At 35.1% G+C, this 25,713-nt stretch overlaps 1 protein-coding gene across 1 annotated transcript in view; it reads right to left on the bottom strand.

Annotated features, from left to right (window-relative positions):
• Positions 1-317: 317 nt before the first annotated feature.
• The window catches only part of LOC114045961 (signal transducing adapter molecule 2), a 46,988-nt gene continuing 21,592 nt past the window's right edge, over positions 318-25,713 (bottom strand). The window contains exons 6-14 of the mRNA XM_027866184.1: positions 21,685-21,754; positions 20,660-20,849; positions 18,783-18,877; positions 16,224-16,306; positions 16,000-16,087; positions 14,861-14,915; positions 9,758-9,911; positions 6,103-6,272; positions 318-3,040 (exon numbers count right to left, since the gene is read on the bottom strand). Of these exons, the coding sequence (XP_027721985.1) occupies positions 2,812-3,040; positions 6,103-6,272; positions 9,758-9,911; positions 14,861-14,915; positions 16,000-16,087; positions 16,224-16,306; positions 18,783-18,877; positions 20,660-20,849; positions 21,685-21,754 (1,134 nt within the window). The 3' untranslated portion in view covers positions 318-2,811. The remainder of the gene's footprint in view (positions 3,041-6,102; positions 6,273-9,757; positions 9,912-14,860; positions 14,916-15,999; positions 16,088-16,223; positions 16,307-18,782; positions 18,878-20,659; positions 20,850-21,684; positions 21,755-25,713) is intronic.

Below are 25,713 nucleotides of genomic sequence, written 5' to 3'. Positions count from 1 at the left end.
AGAAACAAAAAAAAGTCCACACCTTTTAAATGATAAACTTTTCTAATCAAGTGACCTTAAAAAATCAGAATTTCTATTTAGAATATGTATAATCCAAGTAGTCAAATAGTATAAATTTACTTACAAACATTACTTTAGATTAAAAACCGTGAATATCACAGATGTTTAGGTAATTTTATAAACTGCCAAGCTAAAATTTTCAGTACGTTTCAAAGTCTCCAAAGTGCAAGAACACATACCCAATTTTAATTATTTTAACACCCAGGAACAAATTATATACATTAATAATAAAATTAATTTTATTATAAAGTTTCAGGAATTCTTTCTAATGTAACAACGTTGCATATGAAAAAGCAGAAGCAATTTATTTACTCCTGATATAAAACAGTAGGTATGTTCTTAATGTAGAAATCTTAAGTTAGACAATTCCTTTGGCAGCAAACATTTAATTATGAACAGGACTTAAAATAAATAGAACAATACATAAGATTGTGAAGGGGAAAAATCCCTATTAATTCCTATAAACACCAAAAAAGCATGTAAAGACAGATATAATAACTTTTTTTACACTATCTACAATCTGGATAAGTGGATTACACACTACACATCATAAGAAAGGAAATGGTATGCCAAATATAAAATTGTTACTTTTAATTTAAGAGGAAGTAAATACATCTGCACATGTATAAAATCCCACAGACAAATGCCCATGTACAATATTTATATACATTTCACATGTTATAAAGAACTAAATTAGTCCAAAACTGCATTAGTTTAACTCTTACTTGAATGATCCAAATTTAATGGATAGGGTAGTATTTATACTGGCTCAAAGACTATATTCGATTAAGCTTTATTCAGATATTCCAAATCACAATCATACATGAAGAACTCACACAAACTCTTAAAATAACTTTTATTAAATATTGTTTGGAAAAGTGTAAGTTCTTCCATGTTTTCAAATAGTAACTATTAAGAAGAGCAGCTTTTCAAATAAACTGTTTATTTTTTAAACAGAAAAAATGTTAACAAAAAGTTAAGGTGCCATTTTAGGATACATGTGTGTATGTTTACACACATATATTTAACTTCACATAGACAGAAAATATGGAATGAAAATCAGAATATGGGGCAACAAACACTAAACATTTCTTTCCAGTTATGTGTACCTAAAGTAAGACAATGATTTGGAGTAGGCTTTCAAATACCAATCTGCTTTTTCCCCCCTCTGAATGTAAACCAAGTATTGATCTCTTTTGTTCCAGGATGTAGTCAGTTTGAAAAAGGAGCACATTACTAAATAATTTCTTTAACTAGATAAACAATAACAAAAAATTTGGTGAATTACCACCAAATAATTTTTGGTACAAAGGATTATGTATGTAAAAATCACATGTAGAAATCCTGCTTCCATGCATATAACTATTTTTATTACTAAAGTTATGACCATTATTTTTCCCCAGTGTAAACATCAGTTATTCATAATCTTATTTATGTATATTTTCTATTTTGTGTCATGTGAAGAAGCTGGTAAATGAGGAAGTAGTGTGCAAATTTTCAGAAGGGACAACAAACCCCACAATCTTGAAATACATTACCCAACTCCTATAGTCTATAGGAACTATGAACACTATAAAACCACCTAAAATTTAGGTTTCCAGAAAACTGTCTTGGTAGTTTGTCAATCCATTGCATGCTATCACTCCATATGTTCAGAATGATGAATTAAAAGTAATATTCAGTATTTTAAATGGGGTGACACAACAATGATACTTAAACCACATTTTGAAAGGTTAAAACATATTAAACAGAGGGCACATGCCATGCTTAACATACAACACATCAAATGATTAGGATCCCTTGACACTAAGAGAGTTAACAGTGAGCCTGATTTTCTCTCCTTAAAAAGTTTCTAATCCATGTCAAGCTCCTTTTAAGGAATTATGGGCACTTAACATGCAAGAGAAATCCGTATGGTAGAGAGGGCATAAAATTAGGTCAGGTCTTCACTAGGGAATGGCTTTATTGGGCAAAAAGAGCCATTATAACAATTCTCCACTCCATGGACCCCAGAAGGAAATTAAATGCTTTTCCCTAGCAAACAGAAACAAGATTTAGGGGCACTCTTTAACCTACTATTGGTAGAACTGTTCTTTAGAACCAAGTGTTTCTTCACATTTTTCTATTTACATGGTCCTCATACTGTGAAATAATTTTCATCTCCCAATTCATGTTTGCTTCAACAGATCATGATGCTAGTAGCACAGTCAAAGCCAAATTTCCAGTAGCATAAACAAAACTGCAAATTAGCTAAGGTAGATACTTTAAATGAAAAGATGTTCAAATTTTGGAATAAGAGTGTAGAAAATGCTAAACCATAATATGCAGACAAAATACTATTTAAATAGATGAAAGTGCCCTCCCAAGTACATTTTGAAAGGAAAACTATTTTTTTTAAAGCACATCAAAGACTGACAATGCTTTAAAAAAAAAAAAAGAAGACTGGCTAATGTTCAAAAGGCTACTTAGTACTTGTCAAAAATTTCTACATGGAACTCTTTAAGCTAGAGTAAACTAACTCAAATTATCTTAAAGCCATCTCTGAAAAAACAGTCTAACATAACTAATTACTTCAAAAATTGCTTCATGTCAAGGGGTTGGGGAGGTAAGCGAGATTTTTGTGCTTTACTCGTGGTCCTTCTGAGTTGAGAGAAAAATGGTTGTATTTTTATGTCATTCTTAGATGACTCAAATCACAAGGGCTGAGCAATATACTTATGAATGTTTTCAAGACTATGCCTGGTCTGTTTTTTAAAGGAGAGGTTGCTGATGATAATTTGTTTGCTGTTGTGCAACTGAATGAGCTGGAACTGTCACAGGCAAGCCTGCTACTTGAGGCAAACTGGATGTAGTGTTCTGATAAGATGACATATCCACAGACATTCCCATCTGCTGTGTGTAAGAAGCTGGAAGAGCAGCTGATTGAAGGTTAGAGTTCTGGTTCATATACGTGGGATTGGAAACTGTATCTACTCCAGTACTGAAAACAAAGCAAAGAAAAATCTCATTTCAACAATTAACCATTTCACGAAGACCAAATGTTTTCTTACACAAAATTCCAGGCAGAAAGATCAATCATTTTGCCAAAACAGTCTATCATTCTGCACCATAGAAAGAGCATTGGACAGTGTCAGGAGAACTGGCTTCCACTACCAGCTCAGACATACAGTAGCTGTGGGACCTTGGGCAAATCACTTCCCTTTTTGAGACCTCAGTTTTCACATCTATAATGAGGGGATGGACTATGTGGATGCTTTCCAAGGACCTCTGAAGTTTCTTCTAATTTAAGCATTCATTATTACTTTTCAATGACTTAGCTTTCAAAACTCAACAAGCATTTTGTTCTAAAAGTTAATTATTTCTATACGAAAATAATAGATTTCTTATTCTGGATGCCAGTTACTAAAAACACAAGTTTTAATATTCAAAAGGAAAAAAGGAATTAGGAAAAGACAAAAGATACATACTTAAATTTTTTTTCCTCCAGTAATCTTAGTAACTTGGAAAGCCAAGCCATGCAACTAGGGTATCATTCCATTGGCTCTGATTTTGGTCTCAGGAGGAGAAGGTAGCTGGCCTGTTAATTCTTTTTTTTTAAAGGCCTTAAGATCTTAAATACAATCAGCTCATAAAGAGCCTACCCCATACCTACCCTTCCACAGCACAGAAGGTAGCAGAATTAACATTAGGGTGGTTTTATCTCTATTTCTCTGGCATATAAACGTGTTCAGAGGTAGACAAAGGTTTTAAGATATGTTCTCAGCACCAAACTACTTAAGAGAGGACTAAGTTTCACAATCTTCTAAGGATGGCCATGACCAGCAGACTACATCATATAGTAATCACAGACTGATACAAAAAGGAAATCTGATAAAAAAAAAATCACCCCTAAAACTAGAACATGGGCTTATCCTCATACTTCCTAGAACCACCCCCACTAAGAGCTGCTACTCTAGAGATCTAGTCCAACTCTTGTCATGTCACAGATGCCTGCCCAAGTCTACAACTAGTTCAAGCCAGAGCCAGCATTAGCTCCGAGGTCTCTGACTTTGTATAATTTGATGGTCTTTCCATTAGTCCACATTTTCTCCTGTAAGAATAATTCTCACCCACCGAGCCCAAGTCGGAAGCAATCTCTCCTTCTGACCTATCACAGCACTTTTTGGCACTGGTTCAGTGGTACTTATCACAATTTATGTTATATCATCATAATTACAGGTACAGGTCTAATCTCCCAAATACAAACTTCTGAGGGCAGAGATTAGTACGTGACACAGTTCCCTGTCCCAATAGCTCTTACTGCAATACTGTAGATACAGCAGTTGTTCAATAAATTAAATCAATTCAACAATTCACTTCAACAAAGGCAGTTATTAGGGGCTTTTTATGAGCAAGACACTGTTCAAGGTCCTAAGGAGACAAAGACAAAAATAAACCATCCCTGTCCTCATGTAGCTTATGTCATCCTGGGGAGGGGATGTAAAAGAAGAGGATACAATTTATACTTCAGTAAACACAAAGTAATTTCCCCAGAGGGAGAGACAAATCAATAATGGTGTCATAAAGGGGATGGTGCCTCAGCTGTGCTTTGAAACCGGTTAGGGACTCTATGACGTGCATGGTAACCCACATATACAAAGGTAGGAAAAGAACATTATGTACAAGAAAAATGGCTAAAAGGTCAGTCTGACTGCAATAGAAAGTAATATGAAATAAGACAAGAAAGGTAGAGATGAGTCAGATTGTGGAGGCCTTTAAATGTCAAACTGATTTTTTTTTTTTTTAATTTTAGAGGCAACTGGGAGTCAATGAAGCTTTTTGAGTTGGGGAGGGATGGAGGAATAATATCAGATCCATCTTTGGGTCATTTTAATTTGGGAGCTGTGTGCATAGATAGACTTCAAAGGTGAAAGACTGGAAACAGAAGCCAATTAAGACGCTATTGTAACAGGGTAGAGGCTGTGTGAGTTGAGAGGGGGTACAGATGCAAGAGATGTTAATGAGACTTGGCAACTGACTGCATAAGAAAACTGATGGATAATGAAGAGGTGAAGATGACTATGGTTGCAAATCTAGATGATAAGAGTGTAATGGTTCTCCCAAAGCAAATAGGGAAGTGTAGAAAAAGGATGAGTTTGGCAGAAAATCTAAGTTCCAATTTAGATATGCTGAGTTTCAGATCCTATGAAATGCCCTGGTGGAGATGTTCAGTAGGCAGTTGCTGGGGCTGTAGCTCATTAGAAAGATTATGATTGGATGTGTAGACTTGAGGAATGCTCACAATGAATGAAAAATTCTAAAAACTAAATGAATTTTCTCTACTATTGGTTGTACTTCCATTTATTTTTGCATTTCCAAAGGTTTCCAGTGGTGCCCAGTATTACCAAAGTCCATCTCAGACTCAATCTCAAATAGGCACTGGATTATTTAAACACCAAAAATTCATTTAAAATAATCATTTAGGGGACATAGTACTATAGAACTTAAAGAAGGAAGGAACCGCAAGACGACATACACAACACAATTAACATTTTGGTAATAGTTTAGACAATTCTCTAATTTATGGAACCAAGTCAAGACTTACTGATTTTTAGTGTACTGTACATAAAGAAGTAAAATTTATCTACCCAAAATTTTGCCTAAAAACTTATTAATCAATTTGGATTGAAATAGAAAAAACAAGTGTTTTAGCTACTTTTTGATTCTGTGGTTCCTAGTAACTAACCATTATAGATGCTATACTTGATTACTTAGGATAGTTAAATAATAGTACTGAAGAGGACATGGTCTTGGGCTTGATGTTCACAGGGACATTGCGTTTTGTCCTGTTCCAGGATTTTAAACTACATTGACCAAGGGTAGCCATCTCACAAAAAGAACACAAATCCATAATTCCTATATAAAAAGCTAAAAACAAAACAAAAACCATAAACAATTGGGCTGTATAATTACTAAAAAAAAAAGGGGGGGGGACTACAAAGTTAAATTCTGACAGTCTTAGAAATTAATTTGAGAAAAATACCAATCTTGTCAAAAACTCACCTTAAATATGGAGTGTGAGCAGGCTGTGTTGTTACTGAGGAATTTATATTTGGAGGCAGAGATCTCAGAGGGCCAATGTGATCTGGCCCCAGACTATATCCTTGGGGAATGGTGACTTGATGAATGCCCTGAACCATGTAGTTTCCACCATGGTGTTGGCCAGGATATGCCTATTAACCAAACAAAAAACTTTTATTCAGTGGCTTCTGGGACTTCGATTTAAACAAAAAAAAATCAATGAAACAAAAATACTGTAGTAGTATAGGTAGTTTAAGTCTCTTCTACCAACCTACCTACTCCGAAGCGTGTGGTATTTGATTTTGTAAGCTCCCTCAATGGCGAGTTTCCAAGTCCTAGTGCCAAGCCTATGCCTAGTTTTATTGTTGGTTTTTTTGTAAGTGGAGGGCTGGAAGGTATTTTCTGCTGGAGTCCATCCAAGCTGCCTCTTGTTAGAAAAAAGACTCGCTGACAAGTCACACAAAATTGTGTACTCCCTCAAAGGGAAGGAAGGACCATCACTTCTTTCAGTCTTTATGCCACTAGAACTGAATGCCTGTGCTGTGACCCACACAGCCCCTCCCTTCCAAAGAAGAAGCTAACAAAGTAATGATGTCCTTATAGATAGGGTGAAGACCCATGCAGATGATTTCTCTCCAACCTTTTCCTTCTTTTCTTCTACTAACTAGACATTCAATCTAGAATGAAAACAACTAGCACAAGTCAACAGTTGAAGGTTTCCAGTTTTATTAAAATTGGCAATAATTAAGCTATAAGGTATTTTAGCCAAACAGTTGCTTTGGGGTTTTTTTTAGTTTAGTTTTGTTTTGTTAATCCAATTTCAGAGGAAAAAACTCCTTGAAGAAGATTCTCTGTTGCATACAGCATACACGTACAAGTATCTGTGCTTAATAAATAGCAAATAATGATTATTCTCTCAACTCTAAATTTGCCTATTTTTTTAGTATTTTATTTTTCCCCAAGTACATGTAAAAACAATCAACTTTTTTAAAAATTTTGAGTTCTAAATTCTTCCTTCCTTCCTTCCCTCCCTCCCCCCTCACTGAGACAGTAAGCAATCTGACATGGGTTATACATGGGCAATCATGTAAAACATATTAGTTATTTTTGTGGAAGAAAACTTAAACCAAAAATATAAAAAAGAGAGAAAGAGAAAATGAAAAACATTATGCTCTGGTCTCCACTCAGACTCAATCAGTTCTTTCTCTGTAGGTAGATGGCATTTTTCATCATGAGTCCTTTGGGATTGTCTTAGATCATTGTCTTGCTGAAAAGAGCAGTTGAACACAGTTGTTCATCTAATATTGCTGTTATTATGTACAATGATCTCCTGGTTCTGCTCACTTCACTCGCTTCAGTTCACGTAAGTCTTTCCAGGTTTTTCTGAAATCCACCTGCTCATCATTTATTATAGCACAATAGTATTCCATTACAATCACATACCACAACTTGTTTAGCCATTCCCCAAATGATGGGCATTGCCTCAATTTCCAATTCTTTGTCACCAAAAAAAGAGCTGCTATAAATACCCTTGTACAAATGGATCCTTCTCCTAAATTTCCCTATTCTTGCTGCAACAGATTGCACCTGCAAAATATTTTTAACTTTTAAAATTAATGTTGGTTTAAATTATACTTCTGTACCAAATGAGAATCTTCAAGTGCAACTCTGTCATTTCCACAGCAATCATTCAACAATCCATCAAGAGCAAGCTGAGATTGCAAAATGGATTTCTTCTACACTGCTGCCACATACATATAACACACACACACACAAGTATAACTAATGGTGTTAACTCAATTGCTTTTCATACAGAAATAAATAAATATGTGTATGTATTTTGGAAATTAGAATAAACAGATAAAGGTAGTCAAATAACAGGGTCCTTTGAGCATCTCTGATATTCTTTTGCAGGAACACTCCTGGAATGCAGTATGGAGAAGGAACAGCACCTTTTACAGGGCAATGTGGCAAATCAAATTCATAGAAGGTTGTCTTTAAAAAAATGATTTGTGTTTAGAAAAATCTGGAAACAAAATCAGTACTATAGCTAAACACAAAAGCTAGATTGGAAAACACTCCTTTTCAGGGATTGATGGTTACAAAAATGACATACAGTTTTATCTAACAACAGTGTAGACAACTCTGTTTATTAGATGTTTTTGGTTTTTGGTTTTTTGGCAAGGCAATTGGGGTTAAGTGACTTGCCCAGAGTCACACAACTAGCAAGTGTCAAGTGTCTGGTCTGAAACCAGATGTGAACTCAGATCCTCCTGACTTCAAGGCCGGTGCTCTATCCACTGTGCCACAACTCTGCTTTGTTCCATTTTTCTAACAGCAGCAAGCATCATCTTTGAAAAACAATTATGATATGGAATAAACTTCAGTTGCCTCTTGTACCCAGAACTCCTTTCGAGCTACAAATGTAATAAACTTTTCAACATTTTCAAAAACGGACAGCATGACATATTGGTCAAGTACATTTTCTATGATATGGCAGTTACCATAGTAACTATTCTTTTTTCACTAAACAATAATCATGTAAAACACACCTATATTATGTACCTACATTCTACCTTTTCTCCGTAGTGTCTGAAGGAGACTTCCATTTTTGTTTTGGTAAAATATGTAACCTATATGTTCCAAAATATTTATAGTAGCAGTCTCTGTGGCATCAAAGAACTGGAAATTGAGGGGATGCCCATCAATTGGGGAGTGGCTAAACTAGTTGTGGTATACGATTGTGATGAAATACCACTACACTGTAAGAAATGACAAGCAGGTTGATTTTAGAAAAACATAGGAAGACTTACACAAAATTATGGACAGTAAAATGCACAGAACCAAGAAAAATGTTAGATACAGTAACAGCAATATTATTCCAAGAATAATTGTGAACAACCAAGCTATTCTGAGTATTATAAATATTCAAATAAACTACAAAGGACGTATGACGGAAGATGCTATCTACCTCTAGAGAAAGAACCGAAAAACAGAAGTATGCTTAGTATGGTCTTACATATTTCTATATCTGTGTCAAATGGCAGTCTTCTCAAGTGCAAGGTGGGGAAGGAGGGAACAGCTTGGAACTTAAAAATATTTTTTTTGTTTAAAAACCACACACACTTTGTCCATCCAAGCTCACTTTGAATGTAATTACTGGACATATTTGTTTGAAAAGGCTTTAAAAGGGGGTTAATTATTTTACATGGCTGGTAGAATCAGTCTCATTACTTCATAGTCATACAACTTATTTTTTTTACTCCACACTGTGTGAACAAGTTTAATGATTTTAAAACTTTATTTTGGTCTTTCTTTATTTATTTACAGACCAAGAAAAGCTGACAATTTATCCTGGTCCATCAATATAATTCACAAATACCCAAAGACTGTGTTTGTGCAACAATTACATTTAATAAATCAAAAGAGTCTATCACCTTCTACATTTAAAATCTGTTTTCAAGTTAGAAAACTAATATGATTAATGAAATCTTAATATCTAATTCTAAATTTAAAAATTGTATGTAGTTAGTACAGTTTAACACTGCAAAGGATAGTCTTAATACTTAGCTTGCCTTTAACCAAAACAAAATCCCGTAACAGATAAATAAGTGACCCCCTCCCAAGGTATACTCACTTGCACTGGGACACCAGCCGATGTAGGTGGATAATGTGCTGGAGGATGGAGCTTTGAGTAGACCGAATACACAGGTGCTTCATTCACCAACTTGTTGTATAGTTCCAAAGCTTCTAGGACTTTCACATTCAATTCAGATAATTCTGAATGTTTCCTATTTTAGGAAAAAAAAAAAGACAAAAAGTGCTTTATGTCCTTATTTCATCTGCTAGACAATTTATTTTTAAAACTTAGCACAGTTAAAAAAGTCTTAACTTAAAAGAGTCAGTAAGGAAATAGGGAGAAAAAATAACTCATCTACAATTTTCAGTTCTTAAAATATCTAATTCTGGAGATCATTTTGTGCCTTAAAATTGTAGTCTATCATAACATAATAGAGACGATGTAATAATATCATGGCAAACTCCTAAGAGACAGCAATCAATTTATCCTTCTTGCATCACAAATATTTGATAATTATATATAACAGATGTTAAGTAACAATTCTATTAGGAACAACAATGATTTGATGGTTTAATAAAGACCTCCTGGTCTTGATTACAGATCCCAGTATAGGGCAGAACAGAATGAGCCTTGATCCTTGGTATGAAATGAAATACATGTGAAAGGAAAACATACTTAAACACTTTCATTTATTAATAACTATTAGTGGTATGACATATAACCTATATCAAATTGTTTACCACTTTAGGGAGAAAGAGGGAAAGGAGGCAGGGGAGAAATCTGGAACTCAAAATTAAAAAAAAAAAGTTAAAAATTATCATTGAGTGTAATTGGAAAAAATAAAATACTATTAAAAAACTATTAGTGGTGTGAAGAAGATAAAACATATCTAAAATAAGGGATTAATTTTGATAATTCAGGTGAAAATAAGACCCTAAGTAAATGAATCTACTAACTGTTCTTTGTTATTCATGAATAGCGAGAGGTTTCTTTTTTTTTCTTTAGGTAGAGAAATGGGAATACATAAAAAATTCCTACTGTAACCAAATCCTCAAATGTGGACAGTTTTGATTCTAAACTAAACAGTCAAATCCAGTCTTATCAGCTTATTTGGGGCAGATTCTTTTCTAGGGAAACTAGCAACGGTTCCCTTTTAACATTGTGTAAATATATGTAAATTTCATAGACTGCAAGGGTTTCAAGAAGTTCTTTTGCAACTAATCCATATGGCTACTTTTCTATGTCCAGACACATTAGTAAAAATGATCTATACACAAGCAAGAATAATAAAAATTAATCATGCTTTTCAAATCTTAGAGAACTACACGTGTGTTAGCTATTATTATTGTTTATGGATTTTAAGAAAAACATTTTACTCAGTAATATAAAATGGAGCTTTAAAGGCTCTCCTCAAGAGATTTCTCTCTTCCATAAATAATATTTTTGAAGACTCTACAACAGAAATGATGACAGACTATTTTGTTCAACAATCTGCTAATATCTGTTTATCAAAGGTATTCCTGAGTTTCATGGAAGATGTCAAGCATAAGTTCCAAATGGGGAAAAAAAAGTTCCCTGTTGATGACATGGTTCTCCAAACTGTCCTAAATGCAAATGATTGTATATAACTTCACTGAAAACTACAATGACTCCTTAGAAAAATTTACAGTATTGTAAAAGAGCTTATTCTAATTACCTACATACTAAAAACAAAGTGAATGAGAAACACATACTGTCCAATACATATCTTCCTTCATGGAGTTATGATGTAAGCTGGTTACTAAAGAATAAAACTTGAGGATTGAAGGTGAAAAAGCAGAAGTGAACAAAAGATAGATCAGTGAGATGACAGACTCAAGCAAAATCAAGGGCAAATGTAGGGGAGATGAGTGGCAAATAAGTATGATGGCAGAGTGGAATTGGTTGCATTCTTTGTCAAACAATTGATCTAAATCTTTACTGAACTTATTTTTCTAGTCTGCACCACTTCTTTACATTATTAACATAATTTCTCCTTCTTGCTCCCATCCTACAATTATATTAATTACATAGGACACCCACTACCACATTCCCAGGGCTAAAATTCACATTAACTTCCTTTAGTATGGCTTATTCTAGATGCCCTTCTTGCTGTACCGCAAATTCAACAGGTCCAAAATAGAGCATCTAAAATTTAAGGCTTGTCTTGATTTCTCTTTCTCCATAAACTGAATCACCATATTCCCAGTGATGCAGCTTCAAAACTTAGGACTCATTTTTTAACATCTCCCTCTTGCTTAATCCCCACACCTAAGTTAGTCAGCATGTCTTGTTGATTCCTTATTATCATTTTCATCTGTGCTTGCCTCATTATTTCCATCACCTAGTTCTAACCCAAATTACCTCTTTCATAGACTGTCAGAGAAGGCAAATTCAACTCAATACAATTTTGTAACAATAAAGAGTTGTTCCAAAACGGAATGGTCTGCTTTTAGATATTATTCTTCCTTCACTGGAAGTCCTAGACTAGGATAGCACATATCAAGGATTTGTAGAGAGACTCAAGTTTTGGGTTAGCAACAGATGAGATGACTTTTGAGGTTCTATCCATTTGAGATTCTTTCATTCTACAATCTCCTAACTGGTCTCATGACTCTAATCTTTCCCCTCTAATGTAGCTTACATGATATCCCTACCAAATAAACCTCCTAAGGCACAAAACTAATCAAATGTTTGTGTTCAAAGATCTTCAAGGGCTGCCTAACGAATAAAGTACAAATTCCTTAGGTTGGCCTTAAAGGCTTTTGTGATTTACCTTTTAAGTCTTATTTTCCAGTACTCACATTCACGGACTCCAGTCAAACAAATTTATTCAGGAGTTCCCTCCCCTTTCATGCTTACATGCCTTGGTTCACACTATTCCTTCTGCCTAGAATGCCCTTCCTCTTTCCATTCTCTTTGGTCCAAATCCTACCCATCCTTTCAGGCTAAGTCTGAATACTACTTTCTGCATAAAACCTTGTCTGGTCTTCCCAGGAAGAGGTAATTTTTCTGCCTAATGAACTCACAAAGTACTTTCTACTACACCTGCAATACTGTTTATCTTGTATTATCTTCTATCACCACTATCTGTGAGGTAGCTATAGGGCAGCTAGGTGATGCAGTGGAGAGAGCACTGGGCTAGAGCACTGGGCTTACAGTCAGAAAGACCTGAGTTCAAATACAACCTCAGAAACTTCCTAGCTGTGTGACCTTGGGCAAGTCACTTCACCTCTGCTTGTCACTGAAGACAGAAATGCCAAATCATTCCAGTAATCTTTGCCAAGAAAACCCCAGGGACAGAAGTCCATAGGGTCACAAAGAGTAGAACAAAACTAAAATGAATGAACACCACCACTATTTGCATACCTATTAACTCTCCAGGTAGAATGTCAGCTTCTGATGACCAGAGCTGATCAATACTTATCTTTATATTCCCCATACCACCATCACATTTTCTTGCATATAGCAAGAATACAACCTGTTTTTTTTGAATTAACACAATGCTCTCAGTAGAAATAAGTTCTCTATCATCACCAGATGCACTTAATATTTGTACTCTAGAAGTAAGGAAAGATTATCCTCTCATTTAGCAATTGCTTGTAGAGCAACCATTTGAGAAGACTGCAGCTATGAAAAAAAGAATTGTTAACTGGTTTAAAAGGAAGTGACTCATGACAGTGACCTGACTGAGATTTATGCTTTACGTTTGTAATACCTGTTACCTAAGAAATCAAAACTGAATCCCAATTAGCAAGTACTATGCACAAGTAAACATTTAATACTTGCTTCTAAATGGTAACAAAAAAACTGACAGATAAAAATGCTGTTGTTTCAGTCAATCCCAACTCTTCATGACTCCATTTCAGGCTTTCTTGGCAAAAATACTGGAGTGGTTTGCCATTTCCTCCTCCAGCTCATTGTACAAATGAAAAAAACTGAGGCAAATAAGGTTAAAAGACTTGCCCAGTGTCACACTGCTAGTAAGTGTCTGAGGCCACATTTGAACTCAGATCTTCCTAACTCCAAGCCCGGTGCTATATCACTGCACCACCTAGCTGCCAATGCTACCAAATTATAAAAGTGACAGTTGAAAATTATAATATGCACAAAGCCATTTGTTTTTAACTTGTAAAGAAAATCCAGAGAAATTGTTTCTTAAATACCCCTGTACCAAAAGTCTACCTTTGGCATTCAGAATTTTGTTGCTATTATACTCCAATAAGTTGGCAAATTCAAATTGGTAAGGATTGAGGCAATTCTTGTTTACTCAATTCTTAATCCATCACAGACTTACAGATCTAAGGGCTGGAAGGATCCTTAACTAGTTCCATGCCCCCATTTTAAAAAGGAGGGAACTGAGGCCCAGAAATGTTACGTAAATTGCTAAAGATCACAGAGGTCATGTCAGAGGCAGATGATCTGAACCTACATCCCTTTGATTTCAGAGTCAGTAAAGTTTCCTTCTGTGTGTGCTGATTTCTTCATCAATCCATAAAGTTGGAGCATGAAGTTTCTTCATCCCCAATTTGCACTACAGTAATGGCACAATAACATTCTCCCCACACTCTAAGACAAAGGAGATGGTAGGGAGGACCACAAAAGGTAATACAGGGAGAAAGAGAATCAATGAAAAGTGATAATGACAGTGAAGGAATAATATTTTGAATTTTCCTTGGACTTTATAAAATTCTTCTCATCACTATGAAAACAGGTCAAAGTTAGGAAAATTCTAACTGAAGCTTAGCAGTTATTATATAACAAGTCAGTATCTGCCTAACTTCTCATGATATTCCTTTTTCTGCTCTCATTTTGACACTCACTTCCCTCTTTATCCTTCACTTCTCATTACCCACTTCTACCCCAGCATCAAAAAGAACAAAGGCATCAGTGTTATCCCAACTGTGCTCCTGTATAATTGGCATGAGTAACAAAGATTCCATAATTCTAATAATAATATTAATAATCACTGAAAAAGTACTACAGAAGGGTTCTACATTTATATCTTGCGTAAGTATGGTTAACTGAAAAATGATTTTAAAAATACATTTTCTTCAGTCACATTTAGCAAAATATCCATGAAACATCAAAAAATTACACTTTTTAATCTTGACAAGAAAAATATCAATAAGTGTGGCTTACCTATCAATCTCTTCAAGTTTTTCATCTATCATAGGGCCCATCTGTTGACAGACATCTGTAAATATAAGACCTCTTATAAATCTTTAAATATGACCAAGTCAAACAAGTTTTCAACCTGTTTTGTTACAATACAGAACACACAGTACATGCAGAATTAAATCTGTCTTCCAATTTTATATGCAAAAAAGGACTGCAGAAGACCTAATTCATTGTTATGTTCCTCTAACATCTATACAACATGACACAAAAGCCAAGCCAGAATTAAAATTAAAATGTCACCACCTTATAATTTAATTGGAGTTACTAATTGAACTTATAAATTGTAAAATTTGGAGTCATTCCAAAGCCTTAAAAATACCTTGCAAGACATTTTATCTAAATAAAATGAAGAAACCTGAGCCACACTGCAAAAAATATATAACCATGAAGGCAACCTTGTACAGATGAGCTACAAAATTCCTTTATTGTCACACTTATGAATTATACTGGTCATTCAAACTATTTTACATTTCTCCAATAACTGAAACAACATTCTGTTACTCATTAGCTAATTTCCAGCTACTGAAAAGGCTGACCATTTATAGATACCATAAAGATTTTTCCCCAAAGGAAAATTAAAATAAGCCACAAAATATCATATGCCAAAACCATAAAATGTAATTTATCTCACATACTCACTATCTCCCATTCTCCCCCCCTCAAATTTTTGTAAAATTGCTTATTAAAGTGCACATGCAGTTTTCCTAGGGAAAACTATAGAACTCTGAAATGAATCATGTACCTCTTTAACCTTCAAGTTACTGACTGCAAAAAGACCAAAATTTCTTAAGACTATCTCATTCACTAAGTCACTTCTTTCTCTGCCCTTTTATGACCTCAAATCTCTCCAGGTAACTTTACCGGAAGGGTAGAGAGCAAGTATAAGTTAGCCCTTCTTCATGAGTATGTCCACATATGATAGTAATTTCAAAGCGATGCTGGTATTATTATCCTGCCCTAACATGATCATCCTCATCCTCAAAAAGTAACTCATATCTCTAGTAGCACACACAAGCCAGAAGAAACAAGAAACTAGAACACTCAATATTACCTGACCACTTCTTCTCAAGCTAAATTCTTTTCTAATATCCATTAAATACCTTCTAAGTCCAGCAGATCTTGGGAATCTGGCTTTGAATCTGTAGGATCTATACTCTGGAGTATCTGCAGTGCTTTATCCATCTTATCCTTAAAAACAGAAAGAAGATGCTTAAAGAGTAAAGAGAATTTTCACCTTAGGGAACAGAAAAATACTCCTCTTCCAACATTGTCAAGCAATAGAAAACACATTATATAAAAAGAGTGATGATTAAAAGGATTCTACCTCATCTATATGAACTGGTTCAGGCTCTGATTTTCTAATTTCTTCCACAGCATCATCAATTACATTTGTTCTGTCCACAGCCGCTACAAAAAGATGAATCAAATTTTAATTTCCTCAACATTAATTCTGGTATTATATTCATTAATTTATTAATAAATTAACATTTATATGGGAAATGATTTGAATTCTTCTCCTAAAATTGAGAATGTTTCAATATTTAGCCTTTCCCAATTCCTCTTACTTCGAGTGCCTTCTCCATGTTAATTATTTCCTATTTATCCTGTATATAGCTTGTCTGTACATATTTGTTTGCTTGTTGTCTCCACCATCAGATTGTGAACTCCTTGAGAACAGGGATTGTCTTTTGCCTTTTTTTGTATCCACAGAACTTAGCACAATGCCTGGCACATAATAGGAGACTAATAAATGCTTACTGACTGATTGACTGACAATATATAAGTGAGTATCAAGCACCTATGTTTCACAGCACTGTGTTAGGCCCTAAGTATTTAAAAACAAAGAATACAACAATCTCTTCTTGCAATGAGCTTGCATTCCAGTGGAGTGGAAGAGGGAAAGCAAGTACATACAAAAACATATGCAGTACAAAGTTAATAAAGACACAAGCAAAAAGTAATTAAATACAATATAGGTAGGGAGGGTGAAAATGAGCAGCTGGGTGATCAGGAAAGGCTTCACGCAGCAGATGCTGCCTGGACTGCACCTTAAAAGGAAAATTCCTCTGTGAGGCAAAGTGCATTCCAAGTATAGTAAAGAGAGTGCAGTACCAAGTATTATGAACAGAGTGAAGTCTAGTTTGTCTAGACAGAAGAGTAACAGATGGAGAATGAGGCTAAAAAGAGAAGGGGTCAGCCTGTGTAGGAACTTGAATGCTGAACAGAGGAGTTTATATTTCATCTGAAAGCAAACAGGAAATCGCTGGAGTTGGTTGAGTGGGACTGTTACATGGTCATCAGGTCTGCACTTAAAGAAAATTATTTGAGGGGAAAGGAGGGTCTGGTAAAAGTTTTTTAAACTTGGAGAAAGTGTTTGAACACAACAGGAAGGTAACTTTTTAATAGTGAGAGACTGAAGATTCAAAAGAGTGGGGAACAATCTAGACTTTTCTTAATATCCACAATTCTATTTACTGTATGAAGTGAGGCTAGACAAAAATTAAAAAATTAACTCATACAACTTATCTAAGCCAAAAAACTTACTTTGTGAACAATAAATATGTTTAAATAATATTTAGTCTATTTATTTAGGGTTTACATCTGTCCACTTCTAAAAAATAGTCTGAAAAACAACCATTAGTAAGTTTTACATGTGTGTGTGTATCAGTCTTATTATATAATGTACTCCACTATACAATTAAATCCTGATAAATACCTTTACAATGAAAAATTCTGTATAATTTTCGATTCCTGATATATATACATTTAAAAATTAATGTTGTAACAAAATTCTAACACAACGAAAAAGCTAGGGTAGTCTTTTGTAAGTTCATTGTAATAGGATATATTCCACAGAGAAGTTAGAGGTCTATGTATAACATCTAGTGCATCCATAGGCCCCAGATATTTTTACCTTTCAGAACACAGTACTGGTTCTCTTTCATCTTGTTCCCAGGGAAGGGTGAGTTCATAAGAGGCCTACTATGTAAGTGGCAAGTTTCAATGAGCTGCTTTTCCCATCCTATTACCGACAAAGCCAGAATGGAAGCATGGAAGAGGCAAAGAATGGAAAGAATAAAGTGCTCAGAGAAGCACCTATTTCTCTTTTCCTTAAAGGAAAGTATGGATTTCAGGAATTAGCTCCTGACTCATTCATAAATATGCAAAAAGGCCATTACTTACAACTGGCAGCATGCGGTCTGAGTTGTTTTTCCAATACTGGTGATAGATTATTTATCCATATTCTCTTATTTGGCCACCCTTATAACAACTGGCATGCATTTATAGAATGGCTGGTAGAGGTTAATGGGGGAAAGGGGAGGAAGGGATGTCCATCACTACTGTTCGAAGGAAATAAAATAGTAACTACAACCACACACATTAAAACAGGGTTTTAGTTTCGTTTATAATATCATCCCATCCAGTACAAATACCATAAATTTACCAACCTCTCTTTGTGCTTCCCAACACAGCCACAGAGGAGTAAGAAATAAATAAAATCAACAATTTTTCTATTTTTTTTGTTTTTGTTTTTTTTTTTAATTTTTCTATTTTCTAAAATAAATTATAACTTGCCCTAGTTAATTAGGTATTTCCATGACCAATTTAAATATATGGATGATGACATAGTGGTTGTAAGCCCAATTCTCAAACTAAACTTTACTTATAAGAACTATTTTAAAGGCATCATTGGCAAGGAAACATGATAAAACTATGCCAGAATAGTAGCAATTCCTGGATAATAACTGGATCAAATTTTAATGTCTGAAATGGAAGATTTAAAAGATATCAAACACTAATTTATTTTTATAATCAAAACTATAGTATACAATTATAATATAAATAAAATATTACATTTAATTTTCTGTAACATTTAACTTACCTATCTCAGAGTCTATGTTTAAATTAGGTGATACAAAATTTGATGGAAAAAGTCCTACTCCCCTATGATTTTCTCCTTTCCACCAATTGGCATCACTGAAGATAAAAAAGTAAAAATAAAAAATGTTGTTAGTGCTTTGTTCTAACTCTACGCATAGTAACAATAAGCAGAACTGAAACAATAAGAGGTATAAAAAATCTATTGGAAATACTGGTCCACATACTATGATACTAGATTTAGTGGATACTGTTAAAGATGCATCAACTTCCAATATGCTGAAAAATAATTTTGCCAAAAAAAAAAAAAAATCGTAAAGATATCCTTCATTCCCCCAAATGAATCGCCCCTTGTAACAGAGGAAAATTTGAACAAAACTCAAATAAACAAAAACACTGCCCCGACAGTGTATATAACATTCCACATTCTGCAGGTCTTTCATATGTTCCCTCCCCCCTTTTTCTTCCGGGCTTGATTAGTCTCTGAAATTAATCTGAGTTAAGTAGCATTTGAATGTTATTTATTTTTGAAGAGAGGTAATTCAGAATGGTCAGGCAGATGGTTGTGTTTATTTTCAAGATTCAGCTGAAACTTCCTCAAGAATTCGGCAATGACTTGAATATAGCATTCAGTAATTATGGACGTTAAAGTACAGTATTTATTTTGTATGACCTCGTACGCTAGACAAGAGAACATATAACAAGGGACTAAAAAATGTAGAGGAAATAAACCGTACATTCAAGGACAACTCATATAAAGTTATTCCCCAGCTCAAAAGCACTAACAAATCAAATCCAAATTCCTTACTATGGCATTTAGAGCCTTCAAACCTTTAGCCTCACTCCTGCCTTCTAATCTTGTCTCTCAAAGTACCTCACCTAATATGGATCTCTTCCATTTAGACAAACTAGCCTACTCCCTGTTCCCTGTCTCTAATGTGTTCTTATTCTGTCAAAATTCAAACCATCCTTAAAAGTGGATCAAGAACTACTTCTTTCACAAGTTTTTTTCCTAATCCCCTCAAACAAATATTATTATATGGACTTCAGAACCCCAACATCACTTTATTTATATTTCTCTTACGGTAATTACCATGTTTTCCCTTATAGTTATTGAGGGCTATTGGTGTGCTTACTCACAGGACCATATATTTCGGAAAAGGAAAGTTACAGGTCACTGGATACATCTGCCTCATGTGACATATAGGGAATTTGAGGCCCAGAAAAGGCAAGGCACTGGAAGTGCCTTGCACAAGGTCACACTAAGAGTTAACTAGCAGAACCTAGATCTGACTCCAAATTCAATATTCTTTTGTACTATACTAAGTCCCTTGAAGGCAAGAATTATTTAATAATTCTATCTGCCAGTGTTTAACATAAAATCTTCCATACAATAGGTACCCAATCCATTATAGATAATTTTTATATCTATCCATTTAAAAAATCAGACTAGCCCATTCAAGCTAGTTCATTTACAACAATCACTAGAACTATTACAACTTCTTTTCACTATTTAATGTTATGAGGCAAAATCATGTTCCTACTAAAATTAATCTTCAAAAAAGTAAAAGTAAGCAGTGTAATTTATTCCAGCATCAATCAATTTCTCTACCTAAACTTCCTTTTCTGAAGTTTACTGCCAAGTAATTTTGGATGCATAATTCCCAACATAGACATACTTGGTGCAGTAAATATCTTTGTTTTTATGTGGCCACAAATAATACTTCATATTTATATTGTTTTTTCATCCAACAACTAAAAATGTTTTACAAAGATGTTTTTAAGAGAAACAACATTTATGGAAGGAAACCGAAAGACAGAAGTTGCAATTTGCTAAATGGTTACATCAAAATCCAGAGAACTCAAAGATTTAAAACATACCTGTCATCCAAAACAATAATAATTTCACCACTTTTAAAGGTGAGTTCATTGTCCTCAACTGCTTCAAAATCATACAAGGCTCTGACTTTTTTAGAAATCTTATGATTATTCAACTGAATTTCTGCAGATGGATATAAGGATTTCGTTTCTGTGTGCTGTTGCTTCTGCTCTTGCAAAGATAATTCAATAGCTAGTTTGGAAATTTTAAAATAAAAAACAACAATTAACTTTCTGTAATTAGCTAACTTACAACAGAAATAAAATAAAGAGGTGGTTTCATATACCTTTTAATATTTAACAGGAATCATGCTAATATACAATGAAGCTTTCATTCAGACAGAGAAATAGCTAGAAAATTCCCTTGGAAATAAATTTTCTGATGATTACTGGTTTATGTTTAACAACTAAGGTCCACATCTTTAAAGATACAAGATGGATTGTTACTGTGAGTCTGGATAATTTTCCATATAGTACAAAATCTATAAATAGTTTCATGCAGCTGAAGTTTTTACTCACTTTTACCAGAAATAAGTGTTAATGTTGACGAAATCAGGAAGATAGTGATAAAATAAAGATACTGACATAATATGTATACTGGAATATAAAGAGGCTAAATGTAAGCCATCTGAAGGTAGCGCACCAAATAATGAAATCCAACATTACTGATGAGTATAATGGGGCTAATTTTTATCTACGTCATTTCTTTTCCCAGACTCAGAGATCTTTTTATATTTTTAGGGTCATGTGCAGCTTTATTATAATTACCATTTTATAGATTTTTAGACCTGAAGGGGGTCTTAGAAGACAGTAAGTCCAGCTCTTTCTTTTTACAGATTAAAAAATCTGAGGTACAAAGAGGGTAGGTCACTTGGCGAGGGACACACAGCTATCACATGTCTCAGGTAGGATATCAACCCTGCTCTTCCTGACTCTAACTCCAATACCTTATTCATGCTGCCTCTGAAAGAAAGCACCTAAACAGGTCAATACTATAATTTTAATAAAGAATCACACACTTTTATTACCTTTAGCTATATCTTCATCTTCTTTGCTTTTGTTGGATGATGTACCATTCTTGGCAGCATTTGAAAGTGTCTACACAAGGGCAAAATAAACATAGCTACTTTTAAAATGAAAATTAAATATCCACAAATTACTTAATAGTGATTTGTTTTCAAATTTGCCAATCGTAATCATTTTTTTCATTACAAATTAAGTTCTTGACAATGACTAAGTTATTTTCCAGTATAATGCTAAAACATAATCAATAATGTTATTGCCATTTAAGTCATTTTCAGTCGTATCAGACTCTTTATGACCCAATTTGGGTTTTCTTGGAAAAGATATTGGACTGCTTTGCTGTTTCTTTCTCTGGCTCATTTTACAGATGAGAAAACTGAGGCAAACAGGATTAATTGACTTGCCCAAGGTCACATAGCTAGTATCTAAGGCTGAATTTGAACTCATGAAGATGAATCTTCCTAGTTCCAAACTCAGTGCTCTATCTACTGTGCCACCTAGTTACCCACAATAATCCTAATTGCTGCCATATAGCCAAAAAAATTTTTTTCCATTACAAAACTGTCATTTCCTAGAGGGAAGAGACTTTGTATTATACTGTTTTGAGTGTATCTCCATTGATACTTAGTAAGCTTTGCCTGAAAGTAAGCATTCAGGATGCATTCCTGTGGTGAGACTAGAGAGGAAAGGATATAGGACTCCTAGAAAAAGAATCATTGATGACACAATAGACAGTCTAAGAATGCAAGAGAAAGAATAAAAAAGAGGCACAAGAGGCATTGGCTAAAAGCAAACAACCCTGTAAATTTCAACAGATCTTAGGGACTCATTGTTTAATAATTCACATTCATAACAATGGCTCTAAGTTATTTTGAAAAAGATTCAGGGTCGGCAGAGCCAAGATAGCAGAGTAAAAGCAGTGACTTGCTTGAGCTTTCCCCCAAACTCCTCCAAATACCTGTGAAAAATGGCTCTAAACAAATTCTAAAACAGCAGAACCCACAAAAAGACAGAGTGAAACAAATTTCCAGCCCCATACAGCCTGGATGGTTGATCGAAAGGCATATCACGCCAGGCGGGGAGAGGTGCACAGTTTGATGTGAGCGCACAGGCAAAAGAGGCCTCAGTGAACCTGGAGCAGGCCTCATAGGACTGAATCATGGGCAGCTGCGGCAATTTCCAGACTTCTAAACCCATGAATGCCAAAGACAACTTAGAAGATCAGTGGGAAAAGTCTGCGACTGCAGTGAGAGAGGGAAGCTCGGTCCTAGCCTCAGTCCCCGAGTGTGGCCCTGAGGCGGCAGCTACCTCCAGAGCTTCCAGCCCACAGACTAAGGGGGAATCGGGTGGCTGATCAAAGGGGGATTACAGGGATCTCTTTGCTGGTGCTGAGGCAAGATTCTCTTGCTTTGGCCATGCTTGGATCTGGGTCACAGTTCTAAGTGGTGGTCCTGGGGCGAGGAGGAGTGCTGGCATGGTGGAGCTTGTAGTGGTGGTGGAGAGGAAATCCTCCTCACAGTTCCAAGACAGAAAAGAGTGCTTGTGGTCACTCACAGACCAGAGCACAGGCCAGGAAAGGAGTAAACACCTTGATCATAGCACCTTGGAAGAACTGAAAATTTACAGGTCCCTAGAAGTATCTCTGAGAACAGCTGCACAAAACCCCTAAAGCTTGGGACAGTATATTCTCCACACTGGAAGCAGACCCCTACCTTAACAAAGAGTCTATAACTCAAGTAATTGGCTGGGATCATGAACAAAGGCACAAAAAAAGTCAGACCACAGAATCTTTCTTTGGTAACAAAGAAGATCAAAATATATAACCCAGAAGAAGACAAAGTCAAAGCTCCTACATCCAAAGCCTCCAAGAAAAATATGAATTGGTCCCAGGCCACGGAAGAGCTCAAAAAGGATTTTGAGAAAGAAGTAAGAGAAGTAGAGGAAAAACTGGGAAAAGAAATGAGAGTGATGCAAGAAAATCATGAAAAACAAGTCAGCAGCTTACTAAAGGAGACCCCAAAAAAATGCTGAAGAAAATAACACCTTAAAAAATAGCCTAACCCAAATGGCGAAAGAGGTCCAAAAAGCCAATGAGGAGAAGAACACCTTAAAAAGCAAAATTGGTCAAATGGAAAAGGAAGTCCAAAAGATTACTGAAGAAAATAGTTCCTTAAAAATTAGAATAGAGCAATTGGAAGCTAGTGACTTTATGAGAAATAAAGACATTGTAAAACAAACACAAAAGAATGAAAAATTAGAAAACAATGTGAAATATCTCATTGGAAAAACAACTGACCTGGAAAATAGATCCAGGAGAGAAAATTTAAAAATTATTGGACTATCTGAAAGCCATGATCAAAAAAAGAGCCTAGACAACATCTTTCAAGAAATTATCAAGGAAAACTGCCCTGATATTTTAGAACCAGAGGGCAAAATAGAAATTGAAAGAATCCACTGATCTCCTCAAAGAGATCCCCAAAGGAAAACTCCTAGGGATACTGTAGCCAAATTCCAGAGTTCCCAGGTCAAGAAGAAAATATTACAAGCATCCAGAAAGAAACAATTCAAGTATTGTGGAAGCACAATCAGGATAGTACAAGATTTAGCAGCTTCTACGTTAAGGGACCGCAGGGCATGGAATATAATATTCTGGAGGGCAACGGAGATAGAATTATAGCCAAGAATCACCTACCCAGCAAAACTGAGTATAATCCTTCAGGGGAAAAAAATGGACATTTAGTGAAATAGAGGACTTTCAAGCATTCTTGATGAAAAGACCAAAGTCAAATAGAAAATGTGACCTTCAAATATAAGACTCAAGAAAAGCATGAAGAGGTAAACAGGAAAGAGAAATCATAAGAGACTTATTAATGTTGAACTATTTACATTCCTGCATGGAAAGATATTTGTAACTCTTGAGACCTTTGTCAGTATTAGGGTAGTTGAAGGGAAAAAATTATATTATATATATAGACAGATAGATAGATAGAGGGCACAGGGTGAGTTGAAGATGAAGGGGTGATATCTGGAGAATAAAATTAAGGGGTGAGAGAGGATTATACTGGGAGAAGGAGAAAGGGAGAGGTAGAATGGGTAAATTATCTCACATAAAACAGACAAGAAAAAGCTGTTACAGTGAGGGGAAATGGGGGCAGATGAGAGGCAATGAGTGAATCTTATTCTCGTAGGATTTGGCTTAAGGAGGTAATAACATACACACTCAATTGGGTATGGAAATCTATCTTACCCTACAGGAAAATAGAGGGGGAAGGGGACAAGAGAGCAGGACGATGATAGAGGGGAGGGCAGATTGGGGGAGGGAGTAATCAGAAGCAAACACGTCTGAGGAGGGACAGGGTCAAAAGAGAAAATAGAATAAATGGGGGCGGAATAGGATGGAAGGAAACGTAACACAACACAACATGTCACAACATGACTACTATGGAAGTGTTTTGCATGGCTATACATGTACAACCTGTATGGAGTTGCTTGCCTTCTCAATGAGGTTGGATGGGGAGGGAGGAAGGGAGAAAATTCGGAAACCAAAGTTTTAAAAACACATGTTAAAAACATTGTTTTCACATGCAACTGGGAAATAAGAAATACAGGAAATGGGGTATAGAAATCTATCCCGCCCTACAGGAAAATAGAAGGGGAAGGGGATAAGAGAAGGGGGGAGAGATAGAAGGAAAGAGGTATACAGAATGCGTGCCATCTTGGGTTGGGGGGGGAGGATAAGATGGGGAGAAAATTTGGAACTTAATCTTGTGGAAGTGAATGTTGAAAACTAAGAATAAATAAATTAAAAAAAAAACAAAAATAAAAGATTCAGGTATGTTCTACTTAAGAAGACAAAAAAAGTAAGTCATGCATTTTTTGAAAGATTCTGATCTTAAATGATTAAATAAATAAGTTTTAAGTCTTAATGAGGTAAACCTATGATCTAAAAAATTCATGCATGTGAAATACCTCATAACATCTATATTTTTGTCAATGTCAAATGTCTTCTAAATTCTAAAATTCCTCTGATAATA

Source organism: Vombatus ursinus, unplaced genomic scaffold (genome assembly GCF_900497805.2).
Source record: "Vombatus ursinus unplaced genomic scaffold, bare-nosed wombat genome assembly UNPS02014779.1, whole genome shotgun sequence".
Lineage (NCBI taxonomy): Eukaryota > Metazoa > Chordata > Mammalia > Diprotodontia > Vombatidae > Vombatus > Vombatus ursinus.
The sequence above is the reverse complement of the archived record's forward strand: the minus strand, read 5'-3'. Positions and strand labels throughout refer to the sequence as shown.